At 48.2% G+C, this 18,583-nt stretch overlaps 1 protein-coding gene across 2 annotated transcripts in view; it reads left to right on the top strand.

The window, feature by feature from the left end:
- The window catches only part of LOC144138563 (protein GPR107-like), an 87,405-nt gene that overhangs the window by 55,964 nt on the left and 12,858 nt on the right, over positions 1–18,583 (top strand). For both annotated transcript variants that reach the window (XM_077670913.1, XM_077670922.1), the window contains exons 10-13: positions 1,568–1,641; positions 2,896–3,013; positions 3,890–4,020; positions 8,495–8,588. In XM_077670913.1, coding sequence (XP_077527039.1) covers positions 1,568–1,641; positions 2,896–3,013; positions 3,890–4,020; positions 8,495–8,588 — 417 coding nt within the window. The remainder of the gene's footprint in view (positions 1–1,567; positions 1,642–2,895; positions 3,014–3,889; positions 4,021–8,494; positions 8,589–18,583) is intronic.

The raw sequence follows: 18,583 nt of genomic DNA on the forward strand, positions 1-18,583 counted from the left end.
ACAGTGCAGCTCAGGACCAGACTGTATGTTTGGTTCAAGAGCATAAGGGCTGAGTTGCAGAGCCCTCCACCGCTGCACAGCCCTGGACACAGGTGCTGCTGTCTTCTCGCCCTGTCACATTTACACCTGCTGGCTGAGCCTTTATTGCACCTCTTCCATTAAAGTGTATACGTGACCATCTGTTTGTCCTTGCCTATCCTAGAGAGCTTGCTGAATTCCACTTAAAGGGGTACTGACACAAAATTTTGAAGGCGAGATAACTTCGGAGATAGATCGGTGTGATCACACGTACATCTGCAAAATATCAGCGGCAAATACATCCTAGAACATATTTAAAATCAATTTTGAAGTGTGCGACACGCAACCGAGCAGCCAGCGGAGGACCTCGTGCAATCGGCAATCCCTGGATATTTTGTAAATAAACAACGTCCAAACACGTCACGAGTTTGTGTTGGCCACTTCCGCACTGCCAGCGTTTTTCGCCGGCTCGCCACTTCAATTGGGGGTCGGAGCTTCTGCTCTCGAGCAGCGAACGACTCACCCGATTGTTGGTGGCGGAGGCGCCGTGATTTCATTGGCTCACCGGGCAGCTGGCCGGGACCTAAGTTCTGAAGTGATTCCAGGCACTCTGTTTTAATTGCTTTTTATTACACTGGACACGAAAACGCGCCAGGGATACGAAAAGCGCACTGAGTGAGCCGCACGGTTGCTGCGCTGTGGCGCAGGCCTGCGCAGGCCGGTGCAGGTAGCTCGAGCGATAGCTTGTTACCCCTGCACGAAATGGAACCCAAGTCCCAAACATGGCAGCACATATGAGAAAGGCATTAATGATGCGATGGCGGGTTGCATTAAAAATCGTGATCTGCACCGCTAAAAGCGGCAATCAAATATCCGCCGCAGTGCTAAGCCGAACACATCTGTAGGCGGATGGACCTGTAGGCAGACTGGCCGGCTTCCCAGCCACTATCTCGAGCGTCGCGCGTCGTTCTCTAGCCGCGGCAGCAATTTGCACTCGCAGCCCCTACGTCACGTCCACAGTCGCTTTTTAATTAAGCGGCTCACGAGATCAGTACGTGGGGGCCGGCATTCGCAGAAACTGCCGGCGACGCGGATTCGGCAGTGCTACGGCAGCTCTGCTCTGTGATATCCGTCCGACGGTCACAGGGTTAGCTTTGTTTACACAAAATCTCACATTTCGCGGCACCCGCTGAAACCGAAACTGCAACTGGCCGCATTGAAAACTCCTCTAATTAAACAACCGTCGCACGCTGAAGTAAATGAGGTTTCCACACGTGATAAATGGGTCATTAGCTACTTATCGCAACAAAAAATCAAGATGCAAAATTTTTGTGTCAGTGCCCCTTTAAAAACGTGATGGTGCCAAAAGGACTACTCTAACACAAGGGGGTTATCAAGTAGTTCACTCCTGGCTAACGCAGGAGTGAGCTCTGTTCAGGATTCGAGCTTCCCAAACAGTTTACAAGCCCCGGTTTTGCTGATAAAGTGGAAGCAATCATGGGGCTGTTGCCTGGTTGAGTCTCACTCACATGCGCCCCCTTCCCCGCAGATCAACTACCATTTCATCTCGAAGGATGGATCACCCATTGAAGCGTGGGCCGTGCTTTTCTACATCACCCACCTGTGAGTCTGGCGGTCTGTTTCAGGCCGTTCTTGTTGCCCTTCCAGCAGAGAAAAAAAAAAAAAGAGTATGAAGCCTTTATACTGTGTGCCTGACGCAAATCAGTAGTGTTCGTGTATAATTGATTCAAACTAGGTCAGAGTGCAAGCATGGGGATTAGATTTGGCTACTTGTTAGCAGCCTAACCAGGTCTGTAGTAACATCATTAATTGCGGGGCCTTTTTCTTATTTTTTTTTGAGGACACTGGTCTTGAGGATCAAAAATCTGCCAAAAATTCAATTTTCTGTATTAATTTTACTTGTAGTCTCCCCAAAGATCGTACATGCAAAATATAGCCGTACCACAAGTATTTACAGAGCTGGCGCCCTTTGAAGTTGTCAAAATGACCATTTTCACAGATGTTTCCAAACTTCGTGCCTTGTTTTCTCAGGACCAATTTTTCTCCCATGAGGTCAACTGTCGGGTACAATACCTTGGGATATACTGGTCAGATTTGTATCATTTTCACTGCGTTCAAAAGATTATGAACTGAGCAGTGCAATAAAACCACAAAAATATAGAATTTGTTTTTGATAGCACACTTTTTTATGCAGTTCGTTTTTCAAAAACATTGGTAATGGATGACCTGACATTGAATAAGTTTGCAGCAATTGCAAAAACAATGCTAAAATTACTGCTGTGGTATAGTTGCACTCCCTGGTCCTTCTAAAGTACAAAGGGATAAAAAGTATAGGTAGATAATGAAAAAAATTGCTCGAAATGGAATGGCATAACATGTTGCACAACGCTTACACCACACAGACAAAAACTGACTGCATATTTCTGCTCAGGAAGTTAAAATGCACTTAATGTGGCAATCTCAAGCACATAGGTTAAAAAATAACAAGAGCGTCCTCGAGACCAGTCTCCCCCCTTAACTGGAGTATTAATATGCAGAATGAAAGGTTTTATGTATTTTTATAACATGTTTCTGTGCTACCAATGGCAGTAAATAACTTGCTGTTTGCGGCAATTTTTAATAATTTGGCACCAACTGAACAGCCAATGACAACCGCAAGAAAAAAAAAAGTGTGACCCTTTAATGGGGCAAAACCTGCAGGTGGTCATACTCTCGCGTTACCAAGCTTGTGTGGGGTTTGCAGGCTTTAGTTTTTATGTATCTTTGCATGCAGGTGAGTAGGGGTGTGCCAAACAGTGTGCCGCTTCTCGATGAGTGAGCCACGCCTCCCCCATCCCCTCTCTCCTCTCCCTCCAGGCTCAAGGGTGCCCTGCTGTTCATCACGATAGTGCTGATTGGCACGGGCTGGGCCTTCATCAAGCACATCCTCAGCGACAAGGACAAGAAGATCTTCATGATTGTCATTCCACTCCAGGCAGGTGCACTTGCCGTCTCCTGGGCCCCTTGGCCCCACATTCTAACGCTTGCTTCCTCAAGCGAGCGTATTGGTTGGTATGAACACTCGCAACCACCCCTGTTGCATCAGGTTTTGCTTTGTTAACTCGCTCATACAGTCTCTGCCATTAACCTGCTCATACAGTCTATGCCTGTTACAACAGGCCCTCTTAATCTAGAAAAAAAAAAAATGCTTGCTGTATCCAAAGTATGCAGTATCCCCACAGGGAGGGGGGATATAAGTATTAAGTGGTCCTGTGTCCAGTATTCCATATATAAATGCTGCAGACAATTTATTCTTTCTACGCACCTCGAACACCTGTGCACAGCATTCACGCGGAGAAAAGAACTGCCTAACGCTACTTTCGAAGCTTAGCACCGGTGCTTGAAAAAGGGCTAGTGTGTGTGGTCGAGTGCATAGAGCCACCAAGCTGAGACATAACCATATTAAGATGTGTGGGATGGCATGTCTTCAATGCTTCCACTCAAAAGACATTACAGCAGCTGAGTCCCTTTTGGGGTATGCACACGGTCGTTTCTGTAGCGGATGCACACTTGCCGCACCTGCATGTGCTCAAGGTGACTTTCTTGAGTGCCGCCGCTCGCAAGGCTCCATCCAGTTACCAGAGCTGGCGCCTGTACCGTTTTGTCACAGATGCTAAAACGCACTAAAGTCCAGTCATCATTCCTGTCATCATTCATTTTCTTTCCCAAGTGTAACTTTTCTTCTCGAACTGCCGTTTGTGCGCCAGCCCCCTTCTTCTTCTTCTCCCCCCTCCCCCGGGTATTTTTGAGGGGAAGCGGTCGAGCAGTGTGTGACAGCTGCCTGTGCCCCTCCCCCCCTGTGGGTGTGCAGCTGCTGGCCAACGTGGCGCAGATCATCATGGAAGAGAGCGAGGAAGGCGAGTCCCAGCACACCACCTGGCGGGAGGTGTTCATCCTCGTGGACCTGCTCTGCTGCGGAGCCATCCTCTTCCCCGTCGTCTGGTACGCTGTCTTCACCCCTCACTTCACTCTTTCAGTCTGCTCTGGGTTGGCCAGGGCTGTGCGTGGGGAAGCGTTTCGGGCCTACTCCTGCTCCTTTAATTGGCTGTGGCAGTAAGTTTTGTAGCCTAAATATATGGTCCCACCTTCCACACGGGCAGCCGCTTCCCTCCCTCCCTCCGGTATTCTTGGTACTAGCGCCAAAAACGACCCAACTCCACTTCACACGAGATCATGGGAAAATGTCGGTGTGTTGGGTATGGGAATGTGAATTTGAGCACCCCATTACCACTGAACCACTGACTGCTCTTGTAAAACTCGAGAGTGGCTGGGGAAAACAGCGAAGGCCGGTGTTGTTTCTTGATTGCATTGGCCAAAGTGATGAGAGGCGTGTCACAAAAATGGCTGCAGCTTGATCACGCATGGGGTTCAGTGCTGTATTAAGGTTAGCTCGAAAACACACAGTACTGACTGTTGTCAATGGCAGGGTTTGTAGTTGGGAATGTTGTTACATCTTCGAACGAAACAGCACGAAACACGGGACAAAGGGAAGAAAAGACGTACACAAGCAGTTGTTAGTCAGCGCTTGTGTATGTCTTTTCTTCTTTTTGTCCTGTGTTTCATGCTGTTTCGTTCGAAGATGTTGTCTGCACTGTGTGCATGTGTTTGTTTTTCGATTGAGTGACGATTGAGTGAACTTAAGATAGAGTTAACACACCAACTAGCCCAGATCCAACAAGTTCCACATTCATTCAGTGTACATGGGGGTATCAGCTCTAATTTCTCATGCCACAGAAGGGTCAAATTGGGGCTTTAAATATTTTGGAGCAGAACAATCTTAAATGCTGGTTTTTAAGTAATCTCACGTAGCAAAGGACACCTGAGCAAACGTTAAATAGTATGCTCACAGCAGGAGGTAGGCAAGTCACTGGGACCTGAAGATGTGTCGGAAAATACTGAAGTACCTACCACTTTGTACAATATTTTGTTTGTCTTGCTTTGACTTCAAAGTGTCAGGCAAATTCCTCGTAACTAGTCAAATTATTTTAGCTGCCTCATTCGACATGAAGCAAATATTTGATGCCAAGAAAGGTCTGGGTCTTACGTCAACACGGTGCCTTGCAGTCTGGAATGTCTGTGAAATTTTAGGCACTGGGAGAAATCAGGCATTTGTCAGGGGTACTCTTAAAAACTCATCACAGGTCAGGGGAAAATTGGTAAGAGGTTTGAAATACGCAAAACTTCGAAACTTTGAATTCGGTTCCACTTGTGGTGCTGTGTTGCTGTTTGTATATTCTGTTCCCTGCTAATATTTGCAAGTGACAAGAAAATGTGAGTTGCTTTAGCCCTTTGACACAAGCTTTCATCTGGCTTGATGTGTGTGCTGGTGTCAACTTGTCCGTCTAACGCCAAAGCTGCACAGAAAGGAAGCCTCAGGTGCGTGAGCAGATTGAAAACAAAACTTTTTGCACAGAATCAAATTGAATAAAATGAATTAACTGCATCGTTGGACCAGAATTAAACTAGTACATTTAAATTCCACATTTTATAAAAACTGACTTACTAGAAGCCTGACAAAAATCAAGCGCACATTTGCTGCATGGCAGCAGTTTTGTCAATTTTGACAGCCCACAATCCTTGCCCAACACTGTGGGGCACAGCTTTTTCTTGACCTCATTAACTCTTTCGTTACGGCGGAAAAACGGCCGATTTTGAGTGCTTCCACAAAACTATTTTTTTCTCTTGAGCTAGTGGACACATTTAGCCTTGCTTTGCATGTAATTGTAGCTTATAGGTTGCTCTTACAGATACATACTACCAGCAGTTTTGTGAAAGGTACAATTACTTACAGTTTATTAGTCAAATAATCAGAAAAAAATGCACAAAAGAGTTTGCACGCAACGTATAGAGGCGATTGTAATGAGCCTAAAAATTATTTTAGGAATTCTAAGATACACAAATTGTTCCTACATTTCTTGGCTATGATTCAATATATATACTGTATATATCAATGCTGTACACCAAGTTTTTTATTTTTGTGGGCCTGTCAAACTAGCGGAACTGACAACTGTGCCACTCCTCGAAGCCACTCGAGTGTAAGTTGGTCATGCATCCAAGCACACTTTTTTGTGTTCTGACACAAAATCCTGTTCACTTTAGTGGTAAAAAAAAAAAAAAAAAAAATCCAGCGCTCTTGAGAAGTGTCGCGCATCGCTCTGTAGCGGTAATCTGACGCGAGTGCCAGGCTGTCATGAAGGTGATAACGCGATATGACATGGCGCATTTGGCAAAATATCCCTACCGTACGTTGTCCAGACTCTACACATCAATGTGTAAAGCCGCAGTCGTCAGATAGGAAGCCCGCTTTGTTTATAAATACAGCCCAAATACAGTGGACGCCATTTTTCACACAACTCGCCACTACCGCAGGTTCAAATTTCACTCTTGGCGCGGTCTCTGCACGCGAAATATCAACAAAACATAATAAAATCAAAAAATGAGTTGTCAATAAATACGCCAGATGACGTTAGTTGTCCGACAGGCGCCGTTTTTAGCCTTCGCGGGACGTTTGAAATCATCGGACACCGGCGTCCGATGAGTCCTATGGCGCCGTACTTAAAGAGTTAAGTCATTAGAAGTGCTCTCAGTGCCTCATGCTTAAGCTGGGGTAAAAAAAAAACTATCGAAGAAGGGAAAGAAGAAAAAGCTGCAGGAGCAGCTTCCCAAACCCACTGATAAAGGGCGCAGTGGTCTCGCAGCGGCAGGCTCTTCTCCTTCTCGAAAGGGGAGGGAGCCTCTTGCCAGGGGAAGGAGCCTCTCGCCACTGACGTTTAGCCGCCGGTTCCTTTGCGCGAAACATATAATTTGTGCAGCGACGGCGCTGCTCGGGCGAGCCTCTTGACGTTTGAGCCGGCACAAGAGAACCATAGTTTCGCTGTTTCAGCAGATTTCACACGGGGTGTGACTGGGTGTAATTTTTTTAAAACCCTTTCAGGCATGACCTCGTGGCGTGGTGGTATCGTCCACTCTTGGTGCTTGCTCGTGGGTCCCTTTCTCAGTACTAACAATGCAGGAATTTCATATTTAAAACACACTTGCATCGCAAACCTCCCTGCTAACACGCACAAGAATATCGATATTTACTCGTGTAATGAAGCCTCCCCCCACTTTTCTTCTTGAGAACTTACTTTTTTTGTCGCTTTGAATAGAAAATGTAGCGTGAATATGCTTTTATCTCAGCATGGTTGATGATGCCGTAGACGATCGCACCAACTTGATATCACGCTAGAGTACGCGCAGAAATGCTAAAAACGCATTATAACAAAAAAGAAATCTCAACGGTAGCCGGAGACGTGAGCGCGAATGCCGTGGCTCACAATTTAAAAATTGCGCGCTTGCGTAGCACCACCTGCTGAACGCAGGTTGCTGAACCTGCTGCTCTTGCGTCATGAAAATGTTGAGGCGTGTGAACAAAGCACAAAACATACTCCGCACTCCTTCCCTGCTCTTTGCTCTACCGGCTGGTTCTGGCGGCGTGTGAACAAAGCACTAAATGTACTCCGCACTTCTCTGCTCTTGCTGTTCTGCGGTTACGCTCCGTGGTTTTGTTGTTCAGCTGTGTTGCGACCTTTTTTTGTGCTCCTGGCGCGCTCTGTACGATGGGCTAGTATGTAAGCTACACAGCCGGTTTTAAACTGAAGGTGGTGGAGCATGCGTTGATGCACATGGAAACCGCGTGGCTGGGCAGCATTTCAGTGTTGACCCAGTGCGTGCGAGACGTTTTTGGGCGATGAACAGGGATCCCCGTGTGTTTCGCGGCCCCAAAGAAAAGAAGTTTCCCGGTGTGGGAAAAAAAAGTTTTGGAGTGCCTTGACAGCGCGAAAGATAGTGCACTGCGGTCCGACAATGAATGTGAAGCCGGAAGGGACTTGAGTGAGGACAGCTCCGTGGCAAGTAGGGGGCCACTAGCATGTTGGAAATAAAAAAGACCTACATGTTTTTACAAAAATGGTAAGGCTCTGATAGCGCTTCTCTTAGCAGCTTTATTGTATGAAATTTCAACTTTTAAATATCTGTTGAAATTTTTTCCCGCGTAATGAACCCTCCCTCGAAATTCATGCCGAATTTTCGGGAAAAAAAAGTGGGTTCATTACGCGAGTAAATACGGTATGTGTTTTGCAGGGGTTTTTATGCCGAATATTAACATATAAAAAGAGTTGAGATAAAAATTCCCCCCAAATGCATGATAGCAAACCTGCACAGTCCACAAAGCTAGTACTGCGGCGTCAGTGCCTTCTTGTCCAGAGAACACTGTCTAGGAGCACAAAGCTAAAAAAGTTGCTGTCATCTTTTCAGCCAAATGTGCTCCCGCAGTCGAGACAAAATGCAGGTGGTGATGAGAGCCTTGCTTCGGAGCAGCTACCAGGAGGGGGGCCACGTGTTTCGCCCCTTCTGACCTGTGCCCGTTGTCTTGCAGGTCCATCAGGCATCTGCAGGAAGCGTCGCAGACAGACGGCAAGGCAGCCATTAACCTGGAGAAACTCAAGCTCTTCCGGCACTTCTACGTCATGGTAAGATTAATGACTGCCCAGTGGCTGGTGCAGTCTTGCTGGCAGGCAGGGCTGTGAAGTGGAGTTTCAGCAGTTGGAGGAGCAACGATATGTTCCGCTTATCTGCATTATAGCATAGTACCAAACAGTATAGTACCACTTAACATGCTGCCAAACAATGACAAAAAAGGGGAGGCGGGGGTTTGTTACCTACTGACGTTTTTTTGTTTGATATGAAAACAGAATTAATTTCACACACTGCTGGGCATTAAGCCTACTTGTCTCAATGTTTGTAGGAAACATTGGAGACCCTGACAGTAGTGCAGTCACTGGCCAGAGTTCTTCAGTGTATGCCAGTTTTGTGAATCTGCGCTTCAGAATCTGGGCCGTGCAAGCACCCCCGCTTTGGGGTAAAGAGAGAGCAAGTGTAATGGTGTGGTATCTATGGAATGAAAACTGAACTTTGCTAATTATTTACTTTCAGTAACGCAAGTTATTCGATGAAACTTGATTTTCAAATTAGGAAACATCAAATCAGGCAGTGTTTATTAACGTTTCCTTGGCGTTTCCTTCGTGGGTAGCAGAAGCAGCCAGACACATGGCAGGCTAATCCGGTTGCCCCTGTTTGCCACCAGGGTCCAATGTTTGGTACATAGGACCTATGAGGAGTTTTGCAACTCCTATATATATATATTGGATAACTCTGGTCACTGCAGGAGTACATTCACACCAGCAGTCTTGTAGCCAGAGCATTGGTACACAACCACGGCATGCAACACCAGCTTTTGTCGCTGCTTTCTTAATGCCATCCTCAGACAGGCAGGAAGAATGTCAAGCGACAGCCTAGCCATCTAAATCCCTCTTTGTTCCTTTTTTCTTCGGCGCTAACCAGTGTGAATTCCGCCTTGTTTAGCTCCACATTTATTCAGAACATGGAGGTGTGAGGCTCTCCATAGGGCCTATGTTCCAGAAATTGGACCTTGGTTTGCTCCTGCTGTGGGGACAAGCGCAGGCAGACGGGTTAGCCTGTCATCTGTTGGCGGAAAGTTGAAGAGTTGTAGATTCTCGATAAATAGAAATTAATGAACCGGAACTACCACTGGAATGGAACAGCTGCCTTTTGGATGGTTGGATGGTTGTATTAGGGCAATGTGATAAAAAGCTCGTCAGTTGAAACTCAAATTTTCCACCCACCGTTTAAACGGAACCGAAAGCACACTTGAAACTGCAAGCGCAGCACCGTCCCGGTAGGCAGCACCCCCAGTGTCCACCTCTGGGGGTTTGCAGTTTTCTCGCATGCTTTGCACAGTAGCGCTTGCTTGCAGTCAGTCGCGCTGTGCTTGCAGTTGTGTTCAGATAGGCTTAAGCTTTGTAGCCTTTGTTCGGTGTTGCATGCAACATTTGTTGCGAAGTTACTGTCCTATGGTGGTGCAAAAGCAACTGCACAGTATGCTTGCGTTGTAAGGGAACGTGGAGACCATCAACAACTTTGAGAGTTGTTGCTCCATGAAAGCGGTGCTTGTGAATAATCTTGTGAAAAGCTCTTTCACACTCTGCATTGCTATGCGGGAGTGTCAAGACCCCCAACATAACTTTCGCAAGTTTAGCATACTTCAAAGTGCCATCCACTCCTCGCAGATCGGAGACCGCACGCCACTGCTTGTCGATCCGCTCCTGCTTTGTTACTTCAGCGGGTAGTTCTTCCAACTGAAGACGGGAAAACTTTGCCCGATTGTCGTCCAGAGCAGGATTGATACCTTGCCCCTCTTGAACTGGTACAAGCACTGGGAAGCCGTTGACTAGATACTTGATATCAGAAACCTGGCATGTTCAATGGAAGCAAGCCTTGCCACTGCTGCACTCTTCAACAGGTCACACTTCAGTGGAAACTTTAAGATCATGTACCTACTCTGTTGCCGGCACGAAGAATCTTCTGATTCATGTAAAAACTCCTCTCCCGCTTCTTTCTTCAGGCTTTACAAGCTCTGCGTGGTCTGGCTGCCAATTACTAAGTCTTCATCATCCCTTTGGGTGGTTGAAGACTTGTACTCGACGTTGGTCAGCACAGCAAAAAAAAAACGCACACAACGCACCACACGAAGCACACGGGGAAACAAAGAAAAGCAAGCACATTTCGAATAGCCTTCGGCTTTGGCTCTAGATGCAAGCCGATACAGTGTTGCCAGAATGACTTCGTGAAATGGCGAGATGCAGCCAGTAGATTGCATTGTATGGACCAACTTTGCCAAGTTTTCGGCGCGAAACGTAAAAAATCGTAAAAATATAGTTGTCATTACGATAATCGTAGAAATGTGCTGAAAACCCGCCGCGGTGGCTCAGTGGCTAAGGCGTTGCGCTGCTGAGCACGAGGTCGCGGGTTCGATTCCCGGCCGCGGCGGCCGCTTTTCTGATGGAGGCGAAAAGCAAAAACGCCCGTGTGTACGAGATTTCGGCGCACGATAAAGATCCCCAGGTGGTCAAAATTAATCCGGAGCCCTCCACTACGGCGCGCCTCATCGCCTGCGTTGCGTCGGCACGTTAAACCCCACAATCAATCAATCAATCAAATCATCAAGAAATGTGCTGAAAATCTGGCACTTTACGATAAAATCGTAAAACTTGGCAGGTCTGCTACCGGCAAATCGACATCTTATATGTGTTTTGCAGGTGGAATGAGTAAGTGGACTGTAGTATTTTTTCAAATTTCAGTAGTACTTGGAAAAAAAAAATCATTCACTGCTTGCTTTTGGGGAATAACATTTGTGCCCATAGTGTGCCGTTTTGTTGCCTAGATTGCGCATTGCACACTGCTAAACCTCGTCTCTCTGTAAACAAGACTTCTGCTTTTAACAGAACATATTGTTTTTGTAGCCTAGATGCTTGCAGGGCCCAGATTCTGAAGCGAAATTTCACAACTAATGTGGTATATATTAAAGAACTCTGGTTTAGTTCATCTGAAAATTCTTGCTGAAGTTCAGTGTAGTTGAGTGCCCTGTAATTACAGCGCATTAATTTCACATAATTGTGACTCACAGTCTGCTTGAGCTTTGGCTTGCAAAAAGCTTTGTAGATCCTGTATATGCAATTTGCCCTCATCCTGTCTTCCACTGTCTTTGCTGCTTTGTGTAAATCCAACAAGAGGTGGCTTTACATATGCATAAACTGCCCGTGCACCTTCACTAATGGCAAGCGATTAGGGATGGGCGAATATAGATTTTGAGGTTCGAAGCGAATTCGAAGCGAATAGTGATTTGGTCGAATAATTTCGAATCGAATAGTTCGAATAGTACAGATTGCAAATCACAAAGACAAATGAGCAACTTGTGACCTGACTAATGTACATAATTTTTTCTAATAATTAGAACTCACGTAGGCACAGCATTGTGTAAAACTATTACCGGTTGAACATTTATTGCAAAATCTTACACACAGCTTTCCTTTGCTGTATTCACAAGTTTTCATGAAGAAATGCCTGTTGCGCCACATGCTCTAGGTGCAGCAGTTTCCGCCGGCTGCTCATTCACAAGTTTAAGCTCCGCTAAAAAAAGAAGTATTGTAGCCACTAGTATCCTCGGCCGTAGCCAAGCAAAGCGCAAGTGGCTGGCCGCCATTTTGAATAGGCTCGCTTAGTGCGGCGTACTGCCGCACTGAGCGAACCTATTCAAAATGGCGGCATGCCTATTCAAAATGGCGGCCTGTACAAGTCTGCTGGCTTGGTGCCGCTATGTTCGGAGCGGTGTCGTTTCAGTTCCGCTTTTTTTTTTTTAACCTAAAGTGTGCTGGCGGCCGAGAGCTTCGTCGAACCTCTAGGCAAGGCAGCAACTCGCCAGTGCCGGCACTGATAATAGAAATGTCCGCGTTGGTGGGTCTTGAGCCAAGCCTGGGGTAACTCTCGGAAAGCTTGACCGAAAAGCTTGGCTTTTAGCTGCCTATTCGGGAGCATCGAATACAGTTAAACCTCGTTATAACGAGACGGGCTATAACGAAATAATGGATATAACGAGCAAATCGTAATTCCCCTTGAAAGTCCCCATAGAAGCCAATGTATTTAAAACCTCGTTTTAACGAGGTAAAATTTGCCCGTTACGGGATATAACGAACAAATTTCGTCAAGAAATCAAATTTTGAGCTAATTTTACAACAGTGCGCAACGCGGATTTGAGACAGTGCGCGACGCGACAACTGTATTAGCAGTTCAAAACTCCCGCCACGCGCGCGAAGCTGGATGGCGCGCCGTGCGGACGCTGCGCCCGCGCAGCCATTCTCAGCCATTCCCACCCTCCTCTCGCTGCGCACGGCATGCAGGCAATGGGGCCCTTCGATTCTCGGACTCGCCGCGGGCTCCTCGAGAAGCAGTCCGACGTTCGATTTTCCCATGTATCCCTATGGCTTCGGGGAATCCTCGGACTACCCGCGGACTATCCGCGGTGAGTCCGAGAAGAGCCCCAATGCACACGGCGCGCGCGGTTGCGTCGCCTTCTTCTCCCCCCTCCTCCCCTGTTCGTATCGCCGACGTCGCTGCGTAGTGTGTGTGCGTGGGTTTTGGCAGTCTATCGTCGTACTGCCCGCGTGATTCCAACAACGCGAGTGCGACAGGCGGGAAGCGAAAGCGAAAGACTATCACGCTTGAACAGAAGACGGTTATGATAAAAGCCGTCGCGTCGGGCGCGAAGGAAGGTAAGGTGCACTCCGTGGTAAGGTGGCAAGAGACTTTGACGTGTGGACGAGTACGCTGTCCACCATCGGGAGCAATCGAGAGTCCATGGTCAGCGCTGTTGCACGTGGCGTGAAAGGAAGCGCTAAGGACGGTGTCGGTGGCACTATTAGATGCGATGGACGTGCTGCGCCGCTACTTCGGCGCGCACGAGGGTGGCAAAGGTGGCGTGAACATAACGGCCGCTGCTGAGCGAGCCATCGCTCGCATCAGGAAAGTGCATCAACGTCCAATTACGGACTTCTTCGTAGCCAAGTCTGTTTGAAATACGAGTTTTGAACTGCAATAAAGTAGGTTCGTGACTTTTCCTTTTTACCTCCGGAATGTGTTTATTTTACTGACTACCGCCGTGCGGCAAGATGCTATATCGCCCGCTGTTTGTTTTAGGATGGTTTTATGTAACTACAATGCATAATATTTGCAGTAAATATCGGCTACGGCTATAACGAAATATTGGCTATAACGAGCAAATCGCGGCGCCCCTTCAATTTCGTTATAACGAGGTTTAACTGTAATTCGAAAATATTGAATACCTGCATTCGGATCGAAGCGAATAACGAATAGAGAGCTATTCGATCGAATATTCGACAATACCGAATATTCGCCCATCCCTACAAGCGATGTAGTATACCACGTGAACCTGTTCAAATGAGAAGTTCTTTGTTGTTGAGCATTTGCATGCAACGCCAAAACAAAAATGTGGAAAGTTCTGGAGCTGTTCAAACTTCACGTTGATAATGTTTTATGAATTGTTGCTTTAGAGATCTGTCAGATGGAAATGTTTCTAGTGGTGGAGGGGAAACTCGACTGTCTGTCTCCTGTTTATTTTTTTTTAGTTTAGTAAATTTAGTTAATTAAAAGGAAGTAATAACCATGATGCAGTCAAACCGGGTTATATTGAACTCGCAAAAATACACCTATCAGTTCGATGTAGGGAATAATTCAATATAAGCAAGCTAAGGAACTGGGCGTCATAGAAGCACACAGCATTTATAAAACACTTTATTGATGAAACTGCCTTACTTTGCACAAAGTACCGTATAAACCGGATTATAGGTCGACCCGGTATATATGTCGACCCCCTACCTTGAGGTGGGAAAAGTTGACAAAAAAAATAATTCGGCACAGAAGCGCACTCACAATGTCTATATTTATTTTCGATGCCCGTCCGTCACTGCCACTCACTATGCCTGCCGAAGTCACTCGTCCGAGCTCTCAGAGTCGTCCAAGGATGACTGCTTCGCACTGTCATCTTCCATGCCATCAGGCGCGTCGCTGATGGAACACTTCCTGAACGCTCGTGTAACCATGTCGTCGGGCAGCGACTGCCCAGAGAAGGACACCCAGCTTGACACGGTCGCAACCGGCCCGTATAGATCTTTTTGTTGTCGCCGGCTATCCACTCATTGTACAGTTCGCGGAGCCCGTCCGCGCATGGCCTCCGGAGCGATCGTGAGCCAAGTTCCCGGACGAAGTTCCCGGACGAAGCCTGCCACTTTGTTCTGCAACTCGGGGTGCACCGCTTGACGTCCACGGAACGATTGGTTTCGGGGGTTGCACGCGCACAGCTTAGCTTTCTGGCTCCACCAGTACCGCACACTTTTCTCCGAAACGCCTAACTGGCGTGGCGCCGCCATATTCCCATTCTGCTCAGTGACTCAATCGCCGTCAGCTGAAACGCCGCGGCGAACTGGCGTCGACTGCCGCCACTCATCTCGGAACAGAGACGTACAGAAATGTATGCACGCACACACAATAAACGAGTAAAAGACGAAAAACTAGAGAAAAGCCAAATCAAATAAAGGCCTGATAGTGCGAGAGAGCAGTCCGACACGAATGGCGATGGCGACGGACTGCGCTTGCACATTGTTGCCAGACAACGATTTACATTCTGCCAATGACCGCTATATAAGACGAGGGGTGACTTTTGTGCGGATTTTTTTGGAAAAAAACTCGACCTATATTCCGGTTTATACGTAGTCCTGTATCTTCTTCTGCTTGAACAAACTCGCTGCCCGAGACAGTATGCACTTCTCCCCATTGTGTGGATAGTCGGAGCAGCTGAGGCTGGCACCCTTTCACATTTGCGAAGAAGTGCCGGACTAGTGCGAGTGCGCCAATCACTTCGGAGGTTAAAGGGTCGTCGTTGGTTTCCTCGTTGCAGCCGCTTTCACTTGCGCTCGGTACATGTCGGCAGTGTGGTCTTCCAAACTCTCCCGTGGTCGGACACCATCATCCACACTCACAAACTCGCCGACCGTTGACCCAGCAACAGTGTCCGGAAATTCCGACAGCCCGCTCCACACTTTGGCAACACCGGCGGTGACTTTGTTGAACTCATGATTTTCAGTCATCCCTGGCACGCACAAACCGGCAGATTTGAAGCAATTTTGCGCTGTTTCTTTAGTAACACCTGCCCAGAACCTACTTCGACAAAGTGTGCTCGTGGGAATCTCGTGCCTGACGGGGACGTCCGACGTCTCACCAAGTTCGACTCCGATTTACACTTGCCAGCTTCACGGCGAAAAGAAAATCTGGCAGCTTTGTGCTAGCTAGCACCACTAAATACGCTTTTCTTTAGTGACACTAGCGCTAGCCACCAGAGCTACATTTCTGAAAAAGCCCCCAAAGCGCGAATAACGCAAATACAACGAACGAAAAAAAAGCATGGCATGTGGACCGGGCTCATTTTTTTCAAGGGGGGGTGTTGACGGCCGCACCTTCCCGCTGCCAGCCGACCAGCTAACAAAAGAACAACAAGTCACGCTTCGACGGCTTCAAACTAACACAATTCCACACCCCACGTGGCTACACACCATCCACCCCACGTTATACTACCCCCTGTGCAAATACTGCGGCAGCCCAGCTACGCTATACCATATGGTTTGGGCCTGCCAGTCAAACCCAGACCTTGATCCAATCGCTAATGCAACTCACGAGCAGTGGGGGAGTGAGCTTGCCAGCTCAGACCTGAGTAAGCAGCTTTGGCTCGCTGAAAGGGCGAAGACGGCAGGCCGCACCAACGGAGTCCTGGACTGAGGACCCCGACCACGATCCCGCTCGACTTCACTGTTAATAAAGTTTGCTCCTCCTCCTCCTCCTCGCCCTACACAGCGCAATGGCACAGTCTTGACAGGGAGAGCGAGGTGAGGCAGGGGAAAGAGCTGCCCGCTGCCTGTGAAAAGCCGGGCTAGACCACTTTGAGGGGTGTGCCGGCGGAATTTCTCATCCGCCTCAAGGGAAAGCCGACTTGGGGGGGGGGGCACTTCTGTGGTATTCCTCACTCGATATATCGATTGTCGCTGCTGGTATTTTTGTTTGACATAAGCATAGTTTTTACTATATATTCTCATTGTAAATGTACTGTGTCCAGAAATTGTTCGATATAAAGGGTAATTCTATGTTAACAGGTTTGATGTAGTCGGGTTTGACTGTACTAGCTTTAATGCGAACTTTGAACAACCCAGATATCAAGAAAAGCAGATGAAGGCAGTGGTGGCTCGCCAGCCACTCTCTTGCCGGGACATTATGATATCAGAGGGACTTGTTTTGGCGATTGCGCCTGCCCCCCCATAGCCACCGCCAGAAAACATGACTGTGCAACTGTAGCGGTGCCTCTAGTTTTAATTTCATTACACCCCTTGAATGCCAACACGCAGTTAACACGCAGTTAACACGCTGGTAACTCTGTTTTTAGCACACACCCTCCCCCCCCCCCCTTTATGGTGTCACTGCTGATGCTGTGTAGCATAAAATTTGAAAGGTTTTTAACATTCCTCATCTTTTTTTGTTGCCTATACAAATGCCTTTCAAGGTGCGAATAGGGTTGAGTGAGTTGCAAAAGGCTAGTTCATTCATATTAAACAAGGTTCTGGTTTGTCTTCATGGCCCGTTTAACTTGTGCTGAAACCTTGTCACACGAGCGTTTTCGATTTTTGCCTCCATCGGAAAAATTGCCAGCGGGGCCGAACCCACATCTTGAAAATCTGATGCAGTTCCATCAAACTCCCCTCGATGCTACGTATTGAAACTTTGGTTTATGCGACACATGTGTCTGGCTTCATGGGGTGGCTCGCAAGTGCCGCGTATGAATGAATAGGATCGACTAGGCGCCACACACAACTGAATAGCACCAAGCAGATGCCGGCGCAACTCCGTGTGGCAAGCTACGCGGGGTCGACTTGGTGCTACCTTGGTTTGTCCACCGTACTGTTGCTCCATTCTGTCATCCATTTATCATGCATCTGAGCGTTTTCCTTGTTATTGCTGGCCTTTTTGTTATTTCCCACACGTTCTGTGCTCATCCCACTTCACGCTCCATCACCAAACAACTCTTCCTTTCCAAAACCTGACTCCCGAGTCTAGTGTTCACGCAAAGCAGAAAAGTGGGCCATGTAGGAAGCTACGAAACTTTTGCAAAGATGCTGTGGTGTGTTGCACCCACGCGCAGGGAGGTTACAATGTTGGTTCAAAGTGTCACTTGTGGGCATAATGGGCCTAGCGACGGGATAGCAAACTACCCCGGCTAGCTTCGTTAGAGACGTTGAGCGCCAAAGTGGGCTCGTTGGTCCCTTGCGGGCTAAGTGGGGTTCAGGGTGTTCCCCCTACGCCCGGAAATGACCCATCCAAAATGCCCCAGAGAGGTTCGCGGCATCCACGAGGGAGACGCCGCGACGGGTTCGACTCACTGACACAGGCGACGACAGGCTCCAAAGGGCCAGGACGAACCAGGGGGTTTATTGGCCGAGTGGTACAGCGCATAATAACGCCAAGACAGGGTTAAGAACTACACTGTACCGACGCGCCTCAAGGTCGGGCTCGAGGGGTCGCGACGGCTGAGGCGACACAGGGCTGCCGGCGAGGCGGGACTAGCCTACCTCGCGCGTCCGATTGGGGTCAGGGGCCCCGCTCCGGACGGGTGGCGGCGAGGGTGCGATACGAGCCGCGATCCCTCGCGTTCCCTACACTCAATCCTCCATCTCCTTTCCGAGCCAAGAGAGCGATCCCCGAGAGCAAGAGAGCGATCCCCGAGAGCAAGAGAGCCAGCGAGAGAGAGCAGAGAGACCCGCGAAGCGTGCGCGTCGCGGTTTTAAGGCGCTGAGGAGAGGAAGCAGGTTCCCAGGCGAGGAGGAGCGACAGCGGCGGCGGGACAGTCGGTGCCCGCCGGCGCGTTGGCCCGTGAGGTTGACGTCACGTGCGCGGGAAAGCGCGCTCGTTCGAACATCGCGCTCGTGGGAGGAGGAAAGGGGATCAAGCGGATCCCCACACACTTACTTGCAGCTCTGTGCTGTGTGTCTGGCGA

This window comes from Haemaphysalis longicornis, unplaced genomic scaffold (assembly GCF_048455015.1).
Source record: "Haemaphysalis longicornis isolate Haplotype H1 unplaced genomic scaffold, Haemaphysalis longicornis Haplotype H1 scaffold_1, whole genome shotgun sequence".
NCBI lineage: Eukaryota > Metazoa > Arthropoda > Arachnida > Ixodida > Ixodidae > Haemaphysalis > Haemaphysalis longicornis.